Below are 26,900 nucleotides of genomic sequence, written 5' to 3' on the forward strand. Positions count from 1 at the left end.
CCAGTGAATTAAGACTTAGTTAAAGAAAGAATAAGAACATTAGAACTGCCATAGTGGGTCAGACCAGTGGTCCATCTAGCTCAAGATCCTGTCTCAGACAGTGGCCAATACCAGAGCTTCAGGGGGAGTGCAGAGAACAGGGCAGTTTTGGAAAGATCTTATCCCTTTCTTCCCCTCCAACTTTTGGCAGTCAGAAGTTTAGGGTTGTCCTGAGCATGGGGTTATAGTCTCTGACCATTTTGGCCAATAGCTATTGATGGATTTATCCTCCATGAACTTATCTTGTTTTTTTTTTTTAACGCAGTTATACTTTTGGCCATAACAACATCCCATGGCAATGACTTCAACAAGTTAATTGTGCATTGTCTGAAAAAATATTTCCTCAAGTTTATATTAAACCTGCTACCTATTAATTACATCAGGTGACCCCTGGTTTTTTATTGTCGAGGGAGGGAAGTAAATAACACTACTTTATTCACTTTCTCCACACCATTCATGATTTTATAGACCTCTATCACATCCCCCCTTAATTGTCTCTTTTCCAAGCTGAACAGCCATGCTCTTTTTAGTCTCTCCTTGCACAGAAGCCGTTCCATACCCTTGATCAGCTTTGTTGCACGTCTCTGAACCTTTACAGTTCCACTATATTCTGTTTGAAATGAGATGACCAGAACTGGTCACAGTATTCAAGGTGTAGATGCACCATGGATTTATATAAGAACATAAAAATGGCCCTACTGGGTCAGACCAAAGGTTCATCTAGCCCAGTATCCTGTCTTCCGACAGTGGCCAGTGCCAGGTGCCCCAGAGGGAATGAACAGAACAGGGTATCATCAAGTGATCCATCCCCTGTCACTCATTCCCAGCTTCTGGCAAACAGAGGCTAGGGACAGCATTCCTGCCCTTCCTGGCTAATAGTCATTGATGGACCTATCCTCCATGAATTTGTCTAGTTCTTTTTTGAACCCTGTTATGGTCTTGGACATCACATCTTCTAGCAAGGAGTTCCACAGGTTGACTGTGTGTTGTGTGTGCATTATTTGTTTTAAACCTGCTGCCTAGTCATTTCATTTGATGACTCCTAGTTCTTGTGTTATGAGAAGTAGTAAACAACACTTTCTTATCTACTTTCTCTATACCAGTCATGATTTTATAGACCTCACTCATATCTCCCCTTAGCTGTCTCTTTTCCAAGCTGAAAAGTCCCAGTCTTACTAATCTCTCCTCATACGGAAGCCGTTCCATACCACTAATAATTTTTGTTGCCCTTTTCTGAACCTTTTCCAATTCCAATATATCTTTTTTGAGGTGGGGCGACCACATCTGCACACAGTATTCAAGCTGTGGTAGGGGAAATGAGGAGGAGATAGTTTGCAGGTTTATGTGTTTAGAGCAATGGGACTGAATACTGGCAGCATTTTCTATGGGCACTGGTGATTTTAGGCTATCTCACTCCTGAGGGGGACAGAGGCAGAGAACACAGATGCTGCCCAGGCTCGTATGCTGCTAGCTTGTGTATTGCAATGGTGCCTGCTGAAGTAATCACTGAGTGGCGTAGGAACAGAAGGTGTCCTACCATAGCAGAAGAAATAAGGCAGCCCTCCCCAGAAACCTTTCGCAGAGGATTGCAGAGTACCTCCATGAAAGTTTCATTGAGATGTCTACAGGATTTATGGAACATCCCGGTGCACATGAACAAACTGTTCCACATGGTCCCCTCCGCTTTTCATTCCCCTTTAGAGTTAGGCAGAGAACAAGTCTACCTCTCTTGGTTGTTTCAGTACTTTCTCTACTTTGGGGATTCCATCCTTGTAGTTTCAAGGCAAACTGCATACTCACTAGAGGTTCCTTCCTCTGTATGAGGCTTGCCCGTGCTCAACTGTTGGGACTTTTTGGACTGCAGTGAAGTCAGAAACATGTCCTGGCTCACTGTGCAGCTGGATCACCTGGTTGCCTGTCCCCCATAGTACTCTTCCTCTTCCTCTCCCACCTCCTTGCTGTTCATGCATGCACCTCTTTGTAAAAGCAGCAGGTCTGTTGTTCCACATTAGATGGATTGTTGGCCTCCCTGGCCTTCTGGTATGCCTGCTGCTGCTCGTTCGCTTTCATGCAGCACTTCTGCTAGCCCCTCTTGTAGCTGTTCTCCTGCATGCCACGAGCAGTCTGTCACAGATGTCCACTTTTCTATGTCTTGATTGGAGCTGTGCCTGCACAGCAGAGCCAGTCCACAACATTTTGGCAGCTGAGGCAGGGAGCTCAAATGATGCCCCCATGTCCCCTCACTTGGGCCAAAACTCTGAAAGGTCTCAATTCTGCCTTCTTCCACTTCTACTCGTCCCATGGTACTGCTCTGCTACCTACCCCAATAAAGGAGACCTAACAACTTAAAATGCCTTGTTCAAAAATTTTAAGTAACGCTTAACTTTCAAACGCCTGAACAGCTAATGTAACTGTTCTTTTCTGCATAGTAAACACTGGCATTTTTATCTGTTTGAATAATCAAAGTGGTGCTTTCCATGCCTTCTTGGTTGCAAAGATTTTAACTGCTTCCTGAAGGTCCACAGTCTGGGCCAGCCCATGCTCTATTGAGATGGTTGCAAGGCCGACCAGCCTCTCCTGTGTCATTGTGGAGCATAGATGTGTGTTTTATTAACTTCAGCTTGGAGAAGCTGCGTTCTCCACTGGCAACTGTTACAGGAAGTGTTAGAAGTATGCACAGAGCAACAAAAGCATTTGGAAAGAAGGTGATCATATTATTTGTGCACATATATTCCAGAACAGCCTTTGGAGTTGATCCTGCTGAAATGTATCTTGAAAGGGCTTTCAGTTCATCACCTAAATCACTCGCATCAATATCCCGCATGTCAACATGTGTCAAACACTGTCTCTAGTGCCCAGCATTGCTGGTGTAGGTCTTCTTCAGATATAGTGAGGAGTTTTGGAATATCATACAACATCCTAAATATACTGCTGTGTTCCTTGAGCTGCATGAAACGTTCTTCAACTGACTGTATTGCACAATCTAGCACCTGTATTGCATAAAGCACCAACTTTGAATTGTTGTTTGGGGTCTCTAAGGGATTATCCCGTGTCTTGTAATCAAAATGTCGTCTTCTTCGGTGACTCTTGTATTCTTGAATGGGTGGGAAAATAGCTTCAGTGTGAAGTTCCTCTGCCAACTTCTGTGCACTCTTCAGAACGTTTTGAAATCCCTCGTCTGACCAGTAAGACTATAGGTATGACTTTGCTTTATCCAATTGTTCCATTGCTCCAGATATATCAAGGTCAACACCTTGGAGTCTCTTGCTTACAACATTTATTTCAAACAGTATGGCATGCCACAACACTAAGTCACACAGAAATTTGAAGTTATGTATGTTTCTGGTGATTCCATTTCCCTCTGCCACTGTTCTCCCATGAACAGTTCCTGTCATAGCATTATCCTCCATAATGGCAACTATGGCATCATCTATCGTCCCAATTTGGTGTTTGATAGGCTTTATCGCCTCCACTCGACTTTCCCATCGTGTGGCACTCAGTGGTTTCAGTGTCAGAGAGGATGTTCCCAGATGTTGCTTCAAAATTTGCCATTGATGAGTTGATGCAGACAAAAATACATAGACGCTTTGAATTACATTTAAAAAATTCAGCAGCCTCGCTCGAAGCTGACACTGCATCACTGACCACCCAGTTCAATGAATGAGAACTGCATGGGACAAAAAAAGCTCGAGAGTTTAACTCTTGGATCTGTGTCTGCTCTCCTCTGTTCTTGCCTCTCATGTTGGCACCATTATCGTAGCCCTGACCTCTCCTGTCAGCTATCGCAATTCCCGTATCTTCCAGCTTTTTAAGAAGCACATTTGTCATACCAGCTCCTGTAGCATCATCAATGTCAATAAATTCTAGAAAATGCTCTCTGACAGTCACCATTGCAGGGACATTGTCACTAGGTTCTGTTGTTGTTACAAAACGCACCATTAAAGTAGTTTGTTCTGTATGGCTGATGTCAGGTGTGCAGTCCAGAATAACCGAGTAATATCATGCTTTCTTCAGATCTGCCACAATCTTCTGTTTGACTTTTGTTGCCAGTAACTGTATGATTTCATTTTGAATTGTTTTTCTGAGGTAGTGGTCTGTGTACATTTCTTGGGTGGTGACTCTTAGATGCTCCTGGAGTACAGCATCAAACTCAGCCATCAGCTCCACATTTTTAAGGAAGTTTCCATACAGCTGATCTGAAGTGCCACACAGTGCTAGTTTTTGGGTAGCAAGCATTCTTACAATGGCAATGAGCCTTTTCAGAACATTTTGCCAGTAGAGAGAGACTGATGCAATCTTCTCTTGATGCTGATCATCTGTGGTGGCCTTTAACCTTATCTCAAGTTCTTTCCACCTATGGAATGCTCTCTGGTGATTTGCTGCCTTCTCATGGCATGCCAGATTTCTAGCCAGATTTTTCCAGTCGTTTGTTCCTGTAGAACCCAATGTGGCTGGAACATTAGACTGGAAGAGTTTGCAACAAAAACAGTATGCAGCATTCTGGGTTTTTGAGTACATAAGCCATGGCCTCTCCACTTTGTCACCATTGGGGATTTCACGCCAGTAATATGTTGGATGGAAACATCTATTTTCATTGTCTTTGGGGAACATGAACTTTTTCACTTGCTCTGGCCCATGCAGTACAAGGAAGTCCCTCAGGCTACTGTTCAAGTGGGTCCACAGTCCTGGATCATCTAGACTTAAGGAACTAAACTCAGCAGCAGCTGTTTCTTGCGCCTCCACCACACTCTTCTCTGATCTACACTTTTCTTCAGGAATGTGCAGGGTTCCATCTATTTGAGATGGAGATACGGATGCTGCAGTAACTGCCAGGTCACCTGCACTCTAACTGGAAGATCAGGCATCTCCTCACCACTCACATCCTCACGGGGCCGGAAGGCTCACCATGAACATTTGTATCTATGTATCTCAGGAGAGCTCCTTCCTCCTTAGATAGAAAAGCTTCCTTTGCTTTCTTTCTTTTTTCTGAATGCTGCCCCAGAGGGACGTTTTCTTCTTTCACTCATGACTGCTGTTCTGTGCCAGTTATAGTGGCTCTCAAAACTCAATTGAAGGGGACAAATAAGCAGGCTGGTGGCAGGGCCTGAGTGAGAGAAGATATCAGCATCTTAAGGGCCTAACTGGCTCCTACTACTTCAGTTGACTGCCTGTTCTCCTCAAGTGGGTTCAGGGAAGCAGCAGGAAACAGGAAGCTCCCTGAGAAGCTGGTGTTAATCAGTCCAGGCTCCTCGGGTGCTAGAGAGGTACATAAGAGGCTCTTCCTCCTCCTCTCTCTCCCTGCGGCTCCTGCTGCTTTCTGTTATTCCCTCTCACCTTTTCTCCTGCCTGCCTGTTATGTCTCTTGTACCCTTCTTCCTCCAGCACAGCACTCCACCATCTCTGTGCATCAAGAACAGAAAGAATACAGATGCACAGCAGCAGACACAATTTTCTACACTCTGAGTCCTAGTAGTGCCCCCCCAGTCTGGCACCTGAGGCAGCCGCCTCAGTTTGCCTCATGGTAAGGCAAGTCCTGCTGCACAGCCTCTACTCCCCACAGATCCAGGAGATCCAACACCTCCTGTGTGCTCCAGGAGCATGCCTGCAAGGTGTAGCCGCCATGGTCAGCTGGACAGTTGCGCACAACAATGGAGAGCTGCTAGCTGGGCAACTGGGAAAAGGAATTTCAAAAATTCACAGGGCTTTAAAGGGGAGGAGCTCCTTCCTGTTCACCTGACTTCTGGGCAGTGGAGTTCACAGCAATGACCAGAGTGGTCACTGTAAGGCATTGGAGTTCCTGGACGCCAGTAACAGTCGATGTAAGAGACACGGTATCTACACTGACACTGTTGACCTAATTACATCAACCCTGATTCTACGCCGCTCAGGAAGGTGCACTTAAGTTGGTGTAGTGGGGCAGTTATATCGGCAGGAGCAAAATTTAAATGTAGACACATCCACACCTAGGTCAACGTGAGTTGCCTTCCATTGACCTAACTGTGTAGTGTAGACCAGGCCTCCAACTTCAGGCATGCGGCAGCAGCCTATCCCTGAGCAGAGCCCGAGTCAGATGACCCCCAGGCTCCCCAACCCTGCCAGAACTGCAGATCAGTCTGCACAACAGCAGTACCTAGCCAGGAACTGTCCTGCTGCCTTGCAGCATAACAGACTCTCTAGTCTCCCAGCCTGCTCTTGATCTGGTTCTTGATCCTTCCTGAGCTCTATTACTGACCTGCTCCAGCCTTGGCCTTGCCCTGCTCTGACCTAGCTCTAGCCCTGTAACTAGCCTACTCCAGCCTTGCCTCCACCTTGACCATCGGGGACTCTAACCACTCATCCTTGACCTAAACCTGGACTTGAGCTATAGTACTGATTTGGCTTGTCTACGGACTCTGATATCATTTCTGACTCCGGCCTGTCCCTGGACCCTGGTTCCAATGCTGCCCTCGGCCCAGTCCCAACCCTATGTCTGGCTTCAACCTCTGCTCCAACCACTAGGCATGACTCCTGTTACCCAGTGCTTAACATCCAGGCTCTGAGACCCAACCCTCTTCCCAGGTCTCAGAGCTTCAGGCTCCAGCCCAAGCAAGAACGTTTACACTGCTATTTAAATGTAGACACATCCACGCCTGTAGAGGCAGTTGACCCTGGCTCTGAGACTTTCTTCTCACAGGTTTGTTTTGCTGTGTAGACCTACCCTCTGGCCACAAGGGCTAATGCTTGGCTATATACAGGGAAGTCACTAGTAGGAGTAGGGAGGTTATCTTACCTTTGTATTTGGCACTGGTGTGACTGCTGCTGGAATACTGTGTCCTGTTTTGGTATTCACTAATCAAGGATGTTGACTGTGACCTAGTGGTGCTTGGGGCAGCCCTCACTGGAAATGCCAAGGTCAAGGCAGGCTGCAAAAGGGAGAGCAGATACTCTCAAGACTGGTGGGTAACACTAAAGTTAAACTCCCCAACCAGTCACAAACTGCACTTCTGATCCCCCACACTGGTTATCAAGAAGCAAAAAGAAGAAATCACACAGCCCCCTTTATTGCATTCTAGTCTCTGGCACCCAATCAGCACCTAGGTCCAGTACAGTGAGAAGTTGTTTTAAACTCTGCTAACATATACAAAATGTTCTTCTGACCCCAAAGGGTCAGCCACGTCACCAGGTCAGTATAGGTTTGGATTTTACCCAAAATACCATGCTGCCAGCCAATCCTTTAGTGTCTAAAACTAAAGGTTTATTATAAAGAAAAAAGAACAAGAAGAAAGATGTTAAATGGTAAAACAGTCATATACATACAAAGACTTCAGAGTCCATATATCAGGTTCCTAGCAGTATCGGTGAATTTGCTGGCTTGAAAGTCCCTCTGGAACACATCCACAGCTTGGATGGGTCATTCAGTCCTTTGTTCAGAGTTTCAGTTTGTAGCAAAGTTCCTTCAGAGGTAAGAAGCAGGATTGAAGACAAAATGCAAAAGATGCAGCTGCCTTTGATAGCCTTTTGCCATGCGGCCTGTGCTTCCTTTGTTTCTAACACAAGCTGCCCAACACGTGGCTTGGAAGCCTTAGAGTTCTCTCCATAGGCATGCCCCTGCGTGCCTTGCTGAGTCACAAGGTGTATCCCTTGCCTTCTCTCAATGGGTCAGTTGTATAGCTGATGGTCCTTAATGGGCCATCAAGCAGGCTAGGCAGTGCTGAAACTGTCTGGGGGTGTCACCCAGAAGCATAGCACAAGTTTTGAAATACAGACATACATACATATCTATAACCCATAATACAAAAGTGATACAAACATATAAACAAGATCATCATATTTAGCAAACTATAGCATTTTCACAGATATCTTACACGGCATATCTGGCATAACTCACTGCAATTTTACCATAGTGGTATTCATAATATCCTAAAGTGTCCCCCAGATTCCATACAGTGTCACACTGATAAATTGGAGAGGGTTCAGAGAAGAGTCACAAGAATGATTAAAGAAAGGACTTGAAAATATGCCTTTGTAGATACTGTACAGACTCAATCACAGTCTGTTTAGCTTAACATAGGGAAGGTTACGGGATAACTTGATCAGGTTTGTAAGTTCCTAAACAGGGAAAAAATATTTGATAATGGGATCTTCAGTCTAGCAGACAAAAGCATAACAACATTCAGTGGCTGGAAGTTGAAGTTAGACAACATTCAGACTTGAAATAAAGCATAAATATTAAACTGCGAGGATAATTAAACATTGGTACCATTTACCCTGGGTTGTGGGGCCGTCCCCATCATTGTGCATTTTAAAATCAAGGTTGAATGTTTTTCTAAAAGATCCTCTGTTCTTCAAATAGGAATTATTTGGGGAAAGGTCTATGGCCTGCGTTATACAGGAGGTAAGACTAGGAGATGAGTGGTCCCTTCTGGTCTTGGAATCTATAAAAGCCATCTTTGATTGTCAGTAATATTGAATCTTCATTCATATACAATTCTATACATCTGAAGCCTGGGAGCCTTTAATAAGTTTAGATTTATTTGGGTATTAAGGGTGCCTGAATAATATGAAGTTGCATGGACTCAGAAACTCAAGTCACTGCTAGTACATGATTGCATGGTTTTGTGTTTCTTTATTTTTTATTTTTTTGCTGGCTAGAAAATCATTTTTTCTTTTGTTTTGTGTAAGATGAGAGAGCCTGAGCAACACTTCTTGACCTGAAGCTGAGAATAAGTTGTGAAAACAGAATATTTTGACAAGCCTAGAATTTCAAATAAAATAGTATGTTATAATAAAAGTGTTTTTTGGGGGGGAAGAGGGGTTTGAAGGAAGAGAAGTAAGACAGATGCTAAATGCAAAGGGTAAGGTACATAATTTATGTATGGTTTGTGCAAGAGGTTCCTGGCTGTGGCTGTTAACCCTGTCTGGCCACTCTCTGTACTGCTTGGAGGTCCCTGAGCTAAAACAGACTCAGAACTTGTTTTTTACACCTGGGAAAGGAAGTGGCAACTGACTTTGGGCTAAAGGAATACCAGGAAATCAAATTAATTAATCACCCAAAAGAACAAATATGGCAGCTGAGGAGCTCTAAAATGCAGGGAAGTCTGTAACACTAAACTGGCAGCTGGGGGAGGGCCTGAGTGGAATAGGAGCAGCTAAGTTTGGCATTATGTTTGAGTATGCATCGTGTGTTAAAGAGCAAAAGAACTGGAGATGCTTGGAACTTAAATCACTTTTCTGTTGCAATATTTGAACTTAGATATAGAAAACTAAAGAGCCACTTTTACCATAATCCCTTTTTTGCTGTTATTGGCTCAGCTGTCTGGCCAGAAATTCTACACTTTATGGGTCAGATGTTATCTTTTACTGTCTCATACTAGACAGAATTTCAACAGCTTTGACTTCAGACTGTTGGACTTTTAAGAGATATCCCTGTAGGTAAAAAGCCAACCATGGCAGGGATGTTGTGTAAAACTTTAACCAAGAGAGATTTCTACTTCTTTCTGGCTCTAGCCAGAAGAGGACTCACTATTTCTGATCTATGTTAAGTAAAACTTTTCATCTTCAAAGTGCTTTACAAATATTAACTAATTAGCCCTGGTTATGCTTTCTACGCTTAAACGTTCTTCCAACCTGAACTGCAGTTATTCCTGGTGGCAAGTGATTCAATGTTTCTGCAGCAGTGCTAAACGTACATACAGGGCCAACATTTCAGCAGATTAAAAAGCCTCCTTTTTGAAGATTCAATTTGCATATACAAAACATCCACCCAGAATTCAACTGCAGGCACAAATCTCAGAATGTGGATGTGTAGCAAAGAGGCATGGCCTGCCTTGGAGATTGAATCATAGACTTTAAGGTCAGAAGACACCAATATGATCGTCTAGTCTGACCTCCTGCACAACCCAGGCCACAGAATCTCACGCACCCACTCCTGTAACAAACCCCTAACCTATGTCTGAGCACTGAAGTCCTCAAATTGTGGTTTAAAGACTTCAAGGTGCAGAGAATCGTCCAGCAAGTGACCTGTGCCCCACACTGCAGAGGAAGGTGAAAAACCACCAGGGCCTCTGCCAATCTGCCCTGGAGGAAAATTCCTTCCCGACCCAAATATGGCGATCAGCTAAACCCTGAGCATGTGGGCAAGACTGACACCCAGGAAATAATTCTCTGTAGTAACTCAGATCCCACCCCATCTAACATCTCATCACAGGCCATTGGGCATATCTACCGCTACTAGTCAAAGATCAATTAATTGCCCCAATTAGGCTATCCTATCATACCATCCCCTCCATAAACTTATCAAGCTTAGTCTTGAAGCCAGATATGTCTTTTTCCCCCACTGCTCCCCTTGGAAGGCTGTTCCAGAACTTCTCTCCTCTGAGGGTTAGAAACCTTCATCTAATTTCAAGTCTAAACTTCCTGCTGGCCAGTTTATATCCATTTGTTCTTGTGTCCAGATTGGTACTGAGCTTAAATAATTTCTCTCCCTCCCTGGTATTTATCCCTCTGATATATTTATAGAGAGCAATCATATCTCTCTTCAGCCTTCTTTTGGTTAGGCTAAACAAGCCAAGCTCTTTGAGTCTCCTTTCATAAGACAGGTTTTCCATTCCTTGGATCATCCTAGCAGCCCTTCTCTGTACCTGTTCCAGTTTGAATTCATCCTTCTTAAACATAGGAGACCAGAAGCGCACACAATATTCCAGATGAGGTCTCACCAGTGCTTTGTATAATGGTACTAACACCTCCTTATCTCTACTGGAAATACCTCGCCTGATGCATCCCAAGACTGCATTAGCTTTTTACACAGCCATATCACATTGGCGGCTCATAGTCATCCTGTGATCAACCAATACTCTGAGGTCCTTCTCCTCCTCTGTTACTTCCAAGTGATGTGTCCCCAGTTTATAACAAAAAATTCTTGTTATTAATCCCTGAATGCATGACCTTGCACTTTTCACTGTTAAATTTCATCCTATTACTATTACTCCAGTTTACAAGGTCATCTAGATCTTCCTATATGATATCTCAGTCCTTCTCTGTATTGGCAATACCTCCCAGCTTTGTGTCATCTGCAAACTTTATGTGCCAAAGTCAGTAATAAAAAGATTAAATAAGATTGGTCCCAAAACCGATCCCTGAGGAACTCCACTAGTAACCTCCCTACAGCCTGACAGTTCACCTTTCATTGTGACCTGTTGTAGTCTCCTCTTTAACCAGTTCCTTATCCACCTTTCAATTTTCATATTGATCCCCATATTTTTCAATTTAGCTAAATGACAGTGAAGGAGGGCCAGATGCCCCCTGGTGGGCAGAACAAGGAAGGCCATGCTCACCACACTGGAAGCAGTGGGGTGGGACAGGCACAGGAAGTATAAAAAGCAGGCCCTGTACTTGCTCAGTTGCGAGGCAGCTGCCAAAGGAGATGGACGCATTCTCCCCCCTTTTCAGGCCAAGGGGCCTGTGCTTGTCTGTCTACCACCAGAGCCAGGACGACAGATTGTACCTGGGTTCCTAACCCCTGGCCAGAACCCCCTAGACTGTTTGCTGGGTGCTTGCCCCTGCCTGAGAGCTGGAACCCAAGACTGTGTTTGGTACCCTGGCCCGCTGAGGGCTTGGGTTCCCAAGACTATACCTGAGGGTTGGGCTTTAGACTGTTTGGCGCGCTTGCCCTGCCTGAGGGGTTGGGTTCCTGAACCACTCACTGCTCTACCCTGCTGGAGGGATCGAGCATTGAGACTGCTAACTTCCCCATTATCTTAGACTGTCCTACAAGGGTGTGACAGCAAAGAGGTGTGGCCTCCCTCAGAGAGTGACAGTGAGGGAGGGCCACATGTCTACAAGGTACCAATCAGATGTAGGATAAAATTTTCAAAAGAACCCAAGTGACTTAGGAGCTTATGAACCATTTTCAAAAGTGATTTAGACACTTGGCCAAAGTCCCATTGACTTTCAATGAGACTCAGGCTCTTAAGAGTCTGAGGGCTTGTCTACATTACCCACGGGATCGACGGCAGTGATCGATCCAGCAAGGGTCGATTTATTGTGTCTAGTCTACATGCGATAAATTGACCACTGAGCGCTCTCCAGTTGACTCCAGTACTCCACCGGAGCAAGAGGTGCAGGCGGAGTCTACAGGGGAGCATCACCTGTCGACTCACCACAGTGAAGACACCTGTGAGTAGATCTAAATACAGTAACTCCTCACTTAATAAGAAAAGGAATACTTGCGGCACCTTAGAGACTAACAAATTTATTTGAGCATAAGCTTTAGTGAGCTACAGCTCACTTCATCGGATGCATTCAGTGGAAAATACAGTGGGGAGATTTATATACACAGAGAACATGAAACAATGTTGTAGTTATGTTCCTGAAAAATGCAACTTTAAGCAAAACAATGTTAAGCGAATCCAGTTTCCCCATAAGAATTAATGTAAATAGGGGGGTTAGGTTCCAGGGGAAAAAAATTGTTTGCCAGACAAAAGACTATATTATATATATATGTGTGTGTGTGTGTGTGTGTGTATATATGTGTGTATATGTCTATACACACACACACACACACATACACACAGTATAAGTTTTAAACAAACAATTTAATACTGTACACAGCGATGAGGATTGTGAAGCTTGGTTGAGGCGGTGAAGTCAGAGTGTGGGATATTTCCCAGGGAATGCCTTATTGCTAAATGATGAACTAGCAATTGGCTGAGCCCTCAAGGGTTAACTCGTTCTTAATGTAGCCTCACACTGTACAAGGCAGTACTAATGGAGGGAGAGGAGACAGCATGGCAGACAGAGACACAAACCGTGTGTCTGTGAGAGGGAGAGAGATGCACATTTCCCCTTTAAGTACGCTGACCCCACTCTTAAGTACACTGCCTTGTTAAGTTAATCAGCAAGCTGAGACCACAGCTGCTTCCAGGAAGCTCCCTCGTCCTGAGCCCTGTCGTGTGTGTCCCCCCTGCTCTATGGAAGATGGGGTAAGCGGGGTGCAGGAGCAGGGGGGAGGGAGACACCCTGACATTAGCCCTCCTCCGGCCCCCGCCCCTGCACAGCAAGCAGGAGGCTCGGGGAGCAGCTTCAAGGCAGAGGGCAGGAGAAGCACATGGCAGTGGGGGGAGGGACAGCAATTGATAGCCTGCTGGGCAGCTGCTGCAAAGGGAACTTAGGGGAGCGGGGAGCTGATGGGGGGCTGCCGGTCCACCCTGGTTCAAAGCCCCCACCAGCTAGCTGCAATGGGCTGCTCTTCCTGCAAGCAGTGGACAAAGCAGGCGGCTGCCAAACGACATTATAAAAGAGCATTGCACAACTTTAAACGAGCATGTTCCCTAATAGATCAGCAACGTAACAACGAAACAGTGTTAACTGGGATGACTTTAAGTAAGGAAAGGAGTACTTGTGGCACCTTAGAGAATAACAAATTTATTTGAGCATAAGCTTTCATTTTTCCACTGCATGCATCCAATGACGTGAGCTGTAGCTCACGAAAGCTTATGCTCACATAAATTTGTTAGTCTCTAAGGTGCCACAAACGCTCCTTTTCTTTTTGCGGATACAGACTAACACGGCTGCTACTCTGAAACCTTTAAGTAAAGAGTTACTGTACATCGATTTCAGCTACGTTATTCACGTAGCTGAAGTTGTGTAACTTAGATCAATCCTCCCCCCACCCCACCACCACCCCAGTGTAGATGAGGCCTAAATCACTTTTGAAATTGGGCCTTGAACTCCTAAGTCATTTTGGTGCTTTTGAAAGTTTTAATTGCCCAGCCTTTCTGAAAATTTACCACACATAACATATCTTCCTGGTAGTTGTATCAAAGGCCTTTCAGAGCTATGTATAGTACCAGGCAGAATCTGGCATATGGAGCTTTTCCTATCCTTACTCCACTGCCCTCGAGTAAACATTTTTGCTTTAAATAGCATATATCGATTAATGCAGACACTTTAACTGTGTTCAAAACCCACTTTTGGGAATGGGCATATAGGATTTTAAGACTGGAGGCATTCAGATTACTCCATCCCCTGCACGAAAGCAGGACAAAGTATACCTAGACCAGCCCTATTACGTGCTTATGCAACCTGTTCTTAAAAATCTCCAGTGACGGGGATTCCACAGCCTCCCTGGGTAACCTGTTCCAGTGCTTGACTATCCTTATAGTTAAAAAGTTTTTCCTAATATCTAATCAAAATCTCCCATACTGCAGCCTAACCTGAATACTCTTTGTGCTACCCTCAGTGGACAAGGAAATCGAGTGATCATTGTCCTCTTTATAACAGCCCTTAATATATGACTGTTATCAGGTCTCCCCTTAGTCTGTTTTTCTCAAGATTAAATATACCCAGGTCTTTCAGTGTTTCCTCATGGGTAATGTTTTCTCGACCTTTTATTTTTATTGCTCTCCTCTGGACTCTCTCTAATATGTACACATCTTTCTTAAAGTGTGGTGCCCCAAAATGGACACAGGACTCCAGCTGAGGCCTAACCAGTGCTGAACAGGGCAGAATTCACCTGCGCCTTACATATGACAGCTCTGTTAATACATTCCAGAACTATATTAGCATTTTTTGCAGTTGCTTCATACTGTGTAGTAATTTCATCGAGACCACATTTCCCTGCTTTACTTATGAGAATGTCCTGTGGGGCTGTGTCAAAAGCCTGGCTGAGACCAAGACACATCATGTCTGCTTTTTCCCTATCCACTAGGCCAGTAACCCTGTCAAAGAGGGAAATTAGGTTGGTCTGGCATGATCTGCTCTTGACAAATCTATGTTGGCAGTTACTTATCACCCTATCATCTACTAGGTGCTTACAAATGGATTGTTTTAATAATTTGTTCCAGTATCTTTCCAATGTCAAAATTAGACGAACTGGTCTATAAATCCCCAGGTCCTCTTTTTTTCCACCCATTTGTAAAGATAGATAAAATGTTTGCCCTTCTCCAGTCTTCTGAGGCCTCACCCGCACCGTCCTCCATGGGTTCTTGAACATAACTGCTAATGGTTCTGAAATGTTCAGCTAGATCCTTAAATACTCTAGAATCATAGGGTTAGAAGGGACCGCAAAGAAGGGACTTGCCAAGATGGAAGATCTGTTGTGTTTAAACCATCCAAGGCAGATGGCTATCAAGCCTCTCTTTGAAAACCTCCAGTAAAGGAGCTTCCATAACCTCCTGAGGCAGTCTGTTCCATTGTCCCAGTGTTCTCACAGTTAGGAAGTTTTTCCTGAGATTTAATCTAAATCTCCTTTGCTGTAGTTTGAACCCATTGCCTCTTGTCCTGCTCTCTGTGGCAAAAGAGAACAATTTTTCTCCATCTTTTTTTATGGCGGCCTTTCAAATATCTGAAAACAATTTATTATATCCCCCTTAATCTCCTCTTTTCTGAACTAAACATAGCCAGTTCCTTCAGCCTTTGTTCATATGGCTGTATTCCATCCCTTTGATCATCTTTGTCACTCGCCTCCGGATCCTTCTTATACACTGGTGACCAAAACTGGACACAGTACTCCAGCTGAGGCCTAACCAGCGCCGAATAGAGTGGTACTATCACCACCCGTGACTTGCATGTTATGCCTCTGCTAATGCAAGCTAAAATTGCGTTTGCTTTTTTTGCAACGACATTGCATTGCTGACTCATGTTGACGTTATGATCTACCACAACTCCCAGATCCTTCTCAGCAATGCTACTGCCAAGCCAGTTTTCCCCCATTCTGTATTTGTGCATCTGTGATGCACAGGCCCTGATGACTTATATAATTTATCTAAGGCTTTGTCTACACTGGAAACTGAATGACAAAACTTTTGTCGTTCAGAGGTGTGAAAAAAACACACCCCCAAATGACAAAGTTTTGCCGAGCAAAATCACCAGTGTGAACAGCGCTTTTTCAGCAGGAGAGCTCTCCTGCCAACAAAGCTACTGCTTCTCGTTGGAGTTGGAAGTTTTTTGTCGGCAGGAGAGCTCTCTCCTGCTGACAAACAGCGACTACACTGCACACCTTTTACCAGCATGGCTGTAGCGGCACAGCTGTGTCACTAAAAGGTGTGTGGTGTAGACATAGCTTAAGTATTCTTTAAGCTCGTCTTTCCCTATTTTAGCCCGAGTTCCTTCCCCTTTGTTGTTAATATTAATTGTGTTAAAGCATTTGCTGTTCTTTCTATTAATGGACAAAAAAGAAGTGAAAGAAAGTTTCTTTCATGACACAGCCTCCACAGAACCCCAGTGTAAATATTATATGTCTAACTACGTGGCCACAGAAACATTTTTGACAGTATTTGGCTGTTAAAGGTTGTGTGCACATATACCAAGTGGCCTACATTTCATACACTGGTGTATGAATACTCCATGGCCTCTAGCAGTTTCTCTATCCATCTACTGGAACAGTCACAGAACCAACTTCTCTTTCTCCTGCATGTTTGTTTGCATAGAGTAGTTGTAAATAGTTTGTAAGCAGTTTGGATAGATATACTGTAGACTTGAGTCTTAGTTGGATTTTTTCCCCTCATTCTCATTAATTTTTTGTTGGTTTTGTGTTATCTCAGGCCTTGCCCAAGATGATGGACCTGTGTAGGAAAACAGGGTTTAAGGGGTGTTCTCCTTGCCCTACTGTTTCCCCTTTCAGCTGGGCATGAAAAGTACCTTTTAGTTCTCATTTCTCAGGCATTTAGCATAGGGCTCTGATGTATGCAAGGCCTTGCCCAAGATGACCATAAAACTCCCCTCTGGAACTTGCTCCTGCAAGAGACTGTAGTGGCACATGAGTCTGGGTGACCTTCTCCTAAAGTGTTCACCCCATGTACAAACAGTGTGGCTGCTGAGCCTCCATCAGTTCCAAAACCTGGTCCAAAATCCCAGTCCTGTTGCAAGCACTTCTCGAACCACTGAAGGATCAGTTATCCATTACCTATCAGATCTGTTTGTCCAAAGCACTAGGAGTCAACATTCTTTGAAGGCAATGGGGAAGGGGATGCTGAATGACTTGGAACTGTCGGTGCTGATGAACCCTGACTACTCCCCCTTTGGATCCATTGGATTGGTTCCTCCAAAATCTCCTCTGAAACAGTTATCTCCTCAGCATTGTGCAGATGAGCTCTTAGTGCTGAAGGAAGTTTGTTTCAAGGCTAGACTGCTGCCATCTTCTGATCTGTGGAGCCCATGGAACTGAGCTCAGTATTGTGGCCTTGGATCCAAGATAAGTAGGTCAATCCCATTCTGTTGCAGCTCCTGATGAGGAGGAACTTAGTTCAATCAAAGAAAAATACTTGCAGCTTTGTGTCCCCTTGGACGCCTCCCAGAGTTTAAATCTTATCTAGGTTTTCTTCATGTAGATACTAAACAGCTTGGGACTACTTCTTCGAGCGCGGTCCCTGTGGGTGCTCCACTTCAGGTATCGGTGTGTCCTGGTGCTGTTGACCAGAGATTTACAGTAGCAGTGTCCACCCAGGTTGCGTGTGTGCAGGAGGTGTCTTGCGGTACCGCACGTAGCACATGCACAACCCAAGTTCCTTCTCAACTGTGCTCGGCTAAAGATGCAGCTCTGGGGCAGTGTTAGCGCTCTTCCCTAAAACCATTAGAAAAATATTTCGAATAGCTGGTTAGTCAGATAGAAAGTTATAGTTAGTGTTAGTTTTATTCTAATGAAAATTTTGGTTTTATTTCTTTAGCTACCTCCCCACGGGGTCGGTTAGCCATTAAGATGCCTGGCTCCCCAGGCTTCAAACACTGCGGCTCCTGCTACAGAGCTATGTCCATTTCAAACAGACACTCATTGTGCGTACGCTATCTGGATGAGATGCATATCCCCCAAAAATGTGCCCACTGCATCAATTTGAAAGCCAGAGCCCGACATGACCAGGATCTCAGGCTAAAAATTATTTTAATGGAGAAATCGCTACAACCCGACTCGGACAAGCAGACTGCCTCTCCAGGCACTCCTCCAACTGAAAAAGGAGATGTACGCTCTAAAAGACCAAAAAAGAGGGCTCAGACTTCTCCTCAGAGAGCACCGCAAAAACAACGGCAGTCTCCTGCCAGGTCACTACCCCCGATGCCGACATATGCTCAGGTGAGCACCTACAATGTTCTGGGGACCTCCAGCACCGCTGAGGCCCGAGCGAAGGAGACGGAATTGAGGCACAGACAAAGACATGCCTCCTCCATGGCACCGAATTCACCCGTAAGGGACTCTGCACCGAGTGTCACATCAGACACCATGCCTCTGCTGCCGGTACTGACAATGCAGTCGGCACCAGTGGGGAAAACCAAGTTGGCACTGACCAAACAGTCACAGCATTGGTTGGCACCGACGCTGGCGAGAGTGGAACTGACAGTCCAGACATTGGCACTGACACAGTCTCTGCTGCACCCGAGAGACTTGATGATATCGTCGGCACTGCATTCCCTGATACTCAGTACTGAGGGCTCCCCTTCAGGCCATAGAGGAGATCACGATATTGAGATTTTTCTAGCAAAGATTATGATGAGATGCAGAAACAAAGCACCTTCTCATCACACCATTCCTCACCGAAAGCACATCGACCATCTTGGAGCCTTATGGGGCCAAGATACCTCCAGATGGCTCAACCATGGTGCAGACCGCCATGGATGTACACTTCAATGGCCTTCCCAATACAATGGGCATCTTACCGGGCCTCACACTAAAGGCCTCACACAGCGCATGGAGGCAAACTGAAGTCTCACTCTGCGTCTCTCACACCGCAACCCACGGAGGCTCAGGACATAGGGGATGACATGGAAACAGGCGCAGACCAGGAAACTGCATCTCCTGCACACAATTCCTCCTCCTCCACAGATGAGGCTATTATACCTCCACCACCAACTTTGGCAGATGATTTCAAGCAGTTTCAATAACTCTTTAAACGGGTTGCTCACAGCCAGGACATCCCGTTAGAGGAAGTGCAGACAAACCAGCACAAGCTGGTACAAATACTACAATCATCATCTACCTCCAAGATTGCTCTTCCTATCAATTATGCCATCTTGGAACCAGCGAAGACAGTCTGGCAGACACCGGCCTCAATTCCGTCAATGTGCAAAAGGGTGGATAGAAAGTATTATGTCCCTTCCAAAGGGGCAGACTCTCTCTTTGCACATCTGCCCCCCAACTCCTTAGTGGTCGATACTGCAAACCAGCATGGCAAGCAAACCCAGTTCAAATCGACACCACAGGAGAAAGAACACAAGAGACTCAACCTGTTTGGGCGTAAAGTTTATTCTTCAGACACCCTACAATTGAGAATCGCCAGTGATTCTGCATTGTTGGCAAAATATGACTATGATAACTACAGGAAACTTAGCTCTTTCACAGCAGAGCTCCCCGAGGAGAAACGGTCACAATTTCAAGCCATCATCAATTAGGTTCAACTCATAGCCAAAGCAGCCCTACAAGTGTCTCTAGACATCGTGGACACGGCAGCCAGGGCCACGGCCATAGTGATGCGCCAGGCATCCTGGCTACAGGCCTCGGGCATACCTAGGGAACTGCAAACACAGATAGAAGACTTACCTTTGGATCAAGAAAATCTGTTGCACTAAAATAGCTTGAGCCCTTCCTGGAGGGATACACCCAATGAATAAGGATGGGAAACTCTACTTCCACTACTCGACCTTTCATTGTAGAGTCCCACAAGATCACTTCTCTCTCTGGTTCTATTCCATATATATATGCTGCCATTAGGACAGACAACATGGACTCCAGTTCCAGCAACATGTAGATAACATATCAGCACATTCAACCATACCACTACCACTGACATGGCCCAGTGCTTGACAAGATCAGCTAATGGATGAAGAACAGCTGTTTGAAGCTGAACCTGAGCAAGACAGAGGTGATGCTGGTGGTCTGATGCATTTTGAAGAGTTTACGACCATTGTGCAATTTCTTTTGGTTGAATTTCTTTTGGTTGAAGCCACACATCCATAATTGGTCAGTTCAGTCCATAATTTATCAGTGCTCCTGGATTCCTCATTGATGCTAAGCTCTCACATAGCAGCATATGCAAGTAATGCTTTTTACTTCTTCTGTTGGCTAGGAGACTCCATCCTGTCCTAGAAGATGACATCAGTTATTCATGCCTTTGTCACCTCCCATCTGAACTACAGCAATGCAGTATACCTGGGCATTAAACCTTCCCTGCTGAGGAAATGCCAACTAGCGTAGAACACTGCAGAGCATCTCCTCAGCAACACTGGCTACTGCACACACATCACACCTGCCCTCCTCTGTCTATGCTGGCTTCCCATAGAATATTGAATCAAGTTTAAAGTCTAAATTCTTATCATCAAGGCACTCAATGGCCAGGCCCAGAGTATCTAAAAGATTGCCTAAAGTTCCAAGGTACAGACCATGGTCAACAACTCTGCTTCTCTGGCACTATGGAACATTCTACAATATAGGTAAAGCTCATCCATGCAGAAGACAGACGTTTCTCAGGGGCTGACTCAAGACTATGAAATTAATCTCTCACCAGGAACTAAGGATCATCACAACTTCACCATTTTTTGCTCCAAGTGCCAGGTGTGTTTCTTTGACCTTACCTTCTCTAACAAACACATAGAAATATGTATATTTAAGAAACAAAAAACCCCCATCAAAACAAAAAATTCCACTGTACACCCATGTCCCTCTTATAAGAGAATGAGAAAACAATACCTGACAGATATTAATCACGTTGCTTCATGGATGACTGTGAGGCGCGCAGATACCATAGTGATGAGCACATTATAAGGACTTACACAGAATATAAGAAGCAGAGGACCCAGTGAGACAGTCCTAGGGGTGCCCTTCTTGTACTTCATCCCCTGATAAAGCTGTCTTGACTGCTCCCTTGTTTCCTCTAAGTGACATCAGAATCTTTTCAAAATTTGGTGGGTAGAAGAGCTACAGTTGTTGATATTTCTGTAGTATCTTTGCCCAGAGAGTCTCACAAAAATAGAAATCCTGGAATTCCCGGTTTAAAAAACAAACAAACCACAACCCTTCCCTCTGCTCCTGACAGGTATAATAATATCATAGGCAATAACCTGAGTTGAAAGGGTGCGGTTCATTACAAGTGGTCACTCAAACCCTAAGTGTTTTACCAGGTGAGAGCCTTCCATACACATACTTGTTTGCTACATATTAGAACAACCAGGGGCTAAAATTCTGCTTCAAAGTGGGCAAGGACATGCAGTGTGTATCATGTCTTTCTGATACATAGAAGGAAAGTGCTCCTTTACACCTTTCCTCCATTTCCTCTCATCCCCATAGGGCTGAGGGGGATTCAACAGGTCTGAGCCTGTGCATGACAGACCTAGTTCTTGGAACTTCTGTGCCTGTGTAAAGATTATCCGTTCAGTCTTTGTCCTTCCCTGAGTTAAGAACTGTCATCCCAGCAGGATGGTGTATTTGGACCTCAAGTCATTTTACTTGACAGCATAACTGCTAGGTTTTTAGGTCAGGATGTCCTTAATGCTTGTCTCAGGAGAACAAGGGAGCCTTCCTAGACTCCATCCACCAGGAAATATTATGCGGTAATACAGAAAACTTGTTTAAAAGTTTTGCTCAAGGTAGAAGCGTTTATTTGTTATCATCCCAATTTCAGTTACCTTAGACTTTCTTCTATCTCTCTGTTGTGGTCAAAGGTATTGTTGACAACTGCAAAGGTTTATTTTAGTCTACTATGTCCCTGCAAAACAGACGCCTCTTGATGCAGTAATTTTAAAGGGGTTCACAGATATGTACCCTCCCATCAAGAAACTACTCATCCTTTGGATTTGAGTTTGATGTTAAACTAGTTAATGGAAATGCTCTTTGAGCCCTTGGGAGCTTTCTCCTTGTATCATCTCTTACTGAAGGAATCATTCCTGGTGGTGATTTCCTCCTCATCAGAGTTCCAGGTCTGGCTGGCCAATTCTATCCTTTTCCACAATGTTAAACAGTATTTAGGTCTCCACTCCAATAGCTAACCACACTTGTGTCTTGAGTCTCATATCATAGAAGTTAACATCACTATATGTGCTTTTCCCAAAGACCCAGAGCCATGCTGGGGAGAGAGGTGGCACACCCTGAATGTCAAAACAGTAGTTGGACAGAATAGTGACTCTTGTTCACATACTGAATGGACTCCCCTCTATTACACAGCCCAAAATTAAATAGGTTTAGGACATGGAGAGGAACTGAGGGTCAAATAGATGGGGCAAAGAATTTAAACCAATCAGTCAATAGAGTGCAGGGCCCAATGGACATCTACATGCCCCCTAACTTTTTGTCTGTTACTCAAACCTGGTTACATAGCCAGGCATGCAACACCTACTGTGCGGCTCTATGAAGGCAATATAATAAATGGCCAGTTGTCAGAATGGAGAGAGGTAAATAGTGGTGTCCCCCAGGGGTCTGTTCTGGGACCAGTCCTATTCAACATATTCATAAATGATTTGGAAAAAGGGGTAAATAGTGAGGTGGTAAAATTTGCAGATGATACAAAATTACTAAAGATAGTTAAGACTGAGGCAGACTGCGAAGAACTACAAAAGGATCTCTCAGAACTGGGTGACTGGGCAACAAAATGACAGATGAAATTTAATGTTGATAAATGCAAAGTAACGCACATTGGAAAGCATAATCCCAACTATACATATAAAATGATGGGGTTAGCTGTTACCACTCAAGAAAGAGATCTTGGAGTCATTGTGGATAGTTCTCTGAAAACATCCACTCAATGTACAGCGGCAGTCAAAAAAGCTAACAGAATGCTGGGAATAATTAAGAAAGGGATAGATAATAGGACAGAAAATATCATGTTGCCTCTATATAAATCCATGGTATGCCCACATCTTGAATACTGTGTGCAGATGTGGTCGCTCCGTCTCAAAAAAGATATATTGGAATTGGAAAAGGTTCAGAAAAGGGCAACAGAAATGATTAGGGGTATGGAACGGCTTCCGTATGAGGAGAGATTAGTAAGACTGGGACTTTTCAGCTTGGAAAAGACACGGCTAAGGGGAGATATGAGTGAGGTCTATAAAATCATGACAGGTGTAGAGAAAGTAGATAAGGAAGTGTTGTTTACTACTTCTCATAACACAAGAACTAGGGGTCACCAAAGGAAATTAAAAGACTGCGGGTTTAAAACAAATAACGCACACACAACACACAGTCAACCTGTGGAACTCCTTGCCAGAGGATGTTTGATGTCCAAGACCATAACAGGGTTGAAAAAAGAATTAGATAAATTCATGGAGGATAGGTCCATCAATGGCTATTAGCTAGGGTGGGCAGGAATGGTGTCCCTAGCCTCTGTTTGCCAGAAGCTTGGAATGAGTGACAGGGGATGGATCACTTGATGATTACCTGTTCTGTTCATTCCCTCTGGGGCATCTGGCACTGGCCACTGTCAGAAGACAGGATACTGACCTAGATGGACCTTTGATCTGACCCAGTAGGGCCATTCTTATGTTCTTATGTTCTATTTTGAGAACAAAAGGTACTGACAGTAAATAACTCCGTTTTCCTTAACTCTTCAGTCTTACTCATAATTGCAAATGGAAGAACAAATAAATTCTCTCCTTTTCTTTGTGCAATAGAGTTCAAAGCTACCCACATAGCCAAGAAGTTTGAAGAGTCTCAGCAAAATATTGAAACTGGGGATCAAAAAAGAGCACCAGCTGCTGACTTGACAGTCAAAGGAACCAACTTTGAAGTTCAACCAAAGTTAATAGCCAACAAATCATCTCAGACTCACCCCATAAAGTCAAAAATCTCCCACCAGATGCAAAAAATCCGGAACTACAATGTTAAACATTGATTTCTTTGACAGTAAGTTTAGCTCTGTACAAACTCTGAGTACTGTAGTGAACTGCCCCTGCCCTTAAAGACCTTATAGTCTAAATAGAGCAGACAGCCAGAGGGTGGGGGAAGGGGTAGAACTCACTAGCAGAATAAACAAGGTGATGGCAGCAAATGTGGGGTTAGTTCCACAGTTTAATTTTTATTGTTTATTTGTTCACTCAATTATTTTGGGTGGGTTTACTTAGGAGGAGTTAGCTAAATGGAAACAGAAGGGAAGTGAGGGGGGCAGGGCAGGGTAGAAGAGGATAAGAGAGGCAAGTGTGAAATGAAGCTCAGGTGAAGGAGCTGTTGGGGAGAGGAGGGAGAGGGTTGGACAGCCAATCAGCACATAAATGAGTAAGTACAATTAAAAGTATGGACGGTTCTCTGAATGTCCAGAGGTCCTTGTTTTGGCATCTTCAGTCCCTTTGACTCCTCTCTGCACATCTCCTCCAGGGCACAGGGAAAGGGGTGGCACACCACTTGGGTACTAGTGCCCCCAAAGTGGGGTGTCTCCCCTACACAGTTCTGGGTTCAGAAAGGTGCTGAGGGAGGAATAGCTCCAGCTAGACCCTATTTTATTTGTTTGGCTTTATTAAATGTCAGTTTATCCACCTGCTTTCTGGAGGTTAGTATAGATTCCGAGCTACTAAAGATTTAAACTCTTGTGCCTTTAGGCAGAGCTTGCAATTTTAAGCAAAATTTTGTTGAGAAACACTGGAGTGTGGGTTCGACAGGGGAAAATGTATCTCTATGGGCTACCTTAGCATGCTATTTTCCTATGCTTACTAACACTGCACTCATTCTACATATTGTAACAATCAATTTTCTGTAGCTGCTTAACATTCATTTTAAAGCCAGGGGTATAAAGAGATTGGCCCTGATTCTGCACTAGCTTGTACTTTCTGTAGTCATTTATGCTTGTGCAAAATGGGTGTCAAATGCTACAGAAACAGAATTTTCCATTCTGGTGATGTCACTTACACTGGTGGTATTGATTGGCACAGGTGTAAGTGACATCACAAGTTTCAAGACTGTGAGAATCAGGCTGATTAATAATACTTATAATCTTTCATTGGATGAACTAAAAGCATTGTACAAATAACGCATCTTTACAACACGTTTCCAGCTGAAATTGCAGGAAAAATTTTATGTGAATTGTAATTTGACCAGCACACCACTGTACTTATGAAAAGTGTCATGACATTTGAATGATCATGAGTTTTCAGGATCGCTCTTTTGTTTCATTTTGAAAATGGCAGGATGGCACTTCCAACAGCATTGCAGGAAGATGGGTATTGGTTTGGTACTAAGGCCTTGACTCTCCAAACACTTATTCAGGTGCTTAACTTTACTACTGTGAGTAGTCCTATTGAAAAGAATAGGACTACTCGTGGTAGTAAAGTTAATAATGTGTGTGTTTTCAGGTTAAGAGCCTAAGATGGAAGAAAGATTTACTAAATCACCTGCACTTCTTCCTGCAGCACATTGGTGCTCCTTGAAGGCCTCCTGTCCAAATTCTGTCTCTAGACAACCCTGCTCAGGTTAAGATCTGAAAGGAACACAGTACAAAGTTGTACAGCATGGCTGTAGGCAGCTCAGGAATAACTTGAAAAAAATGTTTAATGTTCTGTTCAAAAATGTTTTGCTTTAACATACAGATAATACAAATGGTAATACAAATAATATGGTATTACAAATAATAAATAATAGTAATAAGTTGCATGCTTAGTAGCCATTATTTCATTGTGTTTTGATCATGTTGTACTGGATCTGAGGTGTCCTCTGTGCCCTTTCCCAGTTTATTTTGTTTGAAGGTCCCATCATCAGATTAAATATTTTTTACATTGTTCCTTCATGGACCAGAACAACATGATGCATTCCCCTCACCCAGAGCCTGCTGTGACTGCAGCTCAAAGCACAGTGGTTTCCGACAAGCAGAGGAATTTTGGCCTGACATCATAGTTGCAGCCAACTGTTGCTATACAGTTTGCCTGAATTCAAAAGTTTTGAAATAATTATATAATATACATTCCAGCAACTTTGCAACTCTTATTTCCAATGGTTTCAATTTGAACATGAAGATTTAGAGCAGCTCAGTATGATGTGGCTCTGCATCCTGGTGAGAAGTGCAAGGCTGAAGCATTAATATGGTGATACCCTAATGAGGAAAGCAACATTCCCATTCAATTAATTGTTATAACAACATTCTGATATCTGGTTGACCCTTAGAAAATGCTTTTCCTACTAAATGGGTCTGTATGTCCTGTACACTGGGTGTTTAGCTCATGAGTTGCAGATTTCAAAAGTGGTTTTGGATTTTAAAATCTTTCACTTGGCATGCCTGTTTGTGCAGATCTCTTGCCAGGAAGGCAATTTTTGTTCATTCAGCTTTCCTGAGCAAATTCTGCTCTAGCAAACCATAGATGGTGGCAAGAGATGTTCTTGTTTGATTTCTTCATTCCATTTTCTTCTTCTGGTGGTAAGAGACAGAATTTTATTTTATTGCAGTTCCCAGGAGCTGAGAATAACTCTTAAATTGGTGTTGACCCAGCAGAATGGTACAAGAACAAACATACAAGTAGTATGACAGGTTTCAGAGTAACAGCTGTGTTAGTCTGTATTCGCAAAAAGAAAAGGAGGACTTGTGGCACCTTAGAGACTAACCAATTTATCTGAGCATAAGCTTTTGTGAACTACAGCTCACTTCATCGGATGCATACTGTGGAAAATACAGAAGATGTTTTTACACACACAAACCATGAAAAAATGGGTGTTTATCACTACAAAAGGTTTTCTCTCCCCCCACCCCACTCTCCTGCTGGTAATAGCTTATCTAAAGTGATCACTCTCCTTACAATGTGTATGATAATCAAGGTGGGCCATTTCCAGCACAAATCCAGGGTTTAACAAGAACGTCTGAGGAACAGGCTGGGGGGCGTGTAGGAAAAAACAAGGGGAAATAGGTTGCCTTGCATAATGACTTAGCCACTCCCAGTCTCTATTCAAGCCTAAGTTAATTGTATCCAATTTGCAAATGAATTCCAATTCAGCA

At 43.9% G+C, this 26,900-nt stretch overlaps 1 protein-coding gene across 1 annotated transcript in view; it reads left to right on the forward strand.

The window, feature by feature from the left end:
* The window catches only part of CCDC57 (coiled-coil domain containing 57), a 130,223-nt gene extending 104,655 nt beyond the window's left edge, over positions 1-25,568 (forward strand). The window contains exon 18 of the mRNA XM_073310540.1: positions 23,602-25,568. Coding sequence (XP_073166641.1) covers positions 23,602-23,822 — 221 coding nt within the window. The 3' untranslated portion in view covers positions 23,823-25,568. The remainder of the gene's footprint in view (positions 1-23,601) is intronic.
* Positions 25,569-26,900: the final 1,332 nt, after the last annotated feature.

This window comes from Lepidochelys kempii, chromosome 14 (assembly GCF_965140285.1).
Source record: "Lepidochelys kempii isolate rLepKem1 chromosome 14, rLepKem1.hap1, whole genome shotgun sequence".
In the NCBI taxonomy this organism is placed as follows: domain Eukaryota; kingdom Metazoa; phylum Chordata; order Testudines; family Cheloniidae; genus Lepidochelys; species Lepidochelys kempii.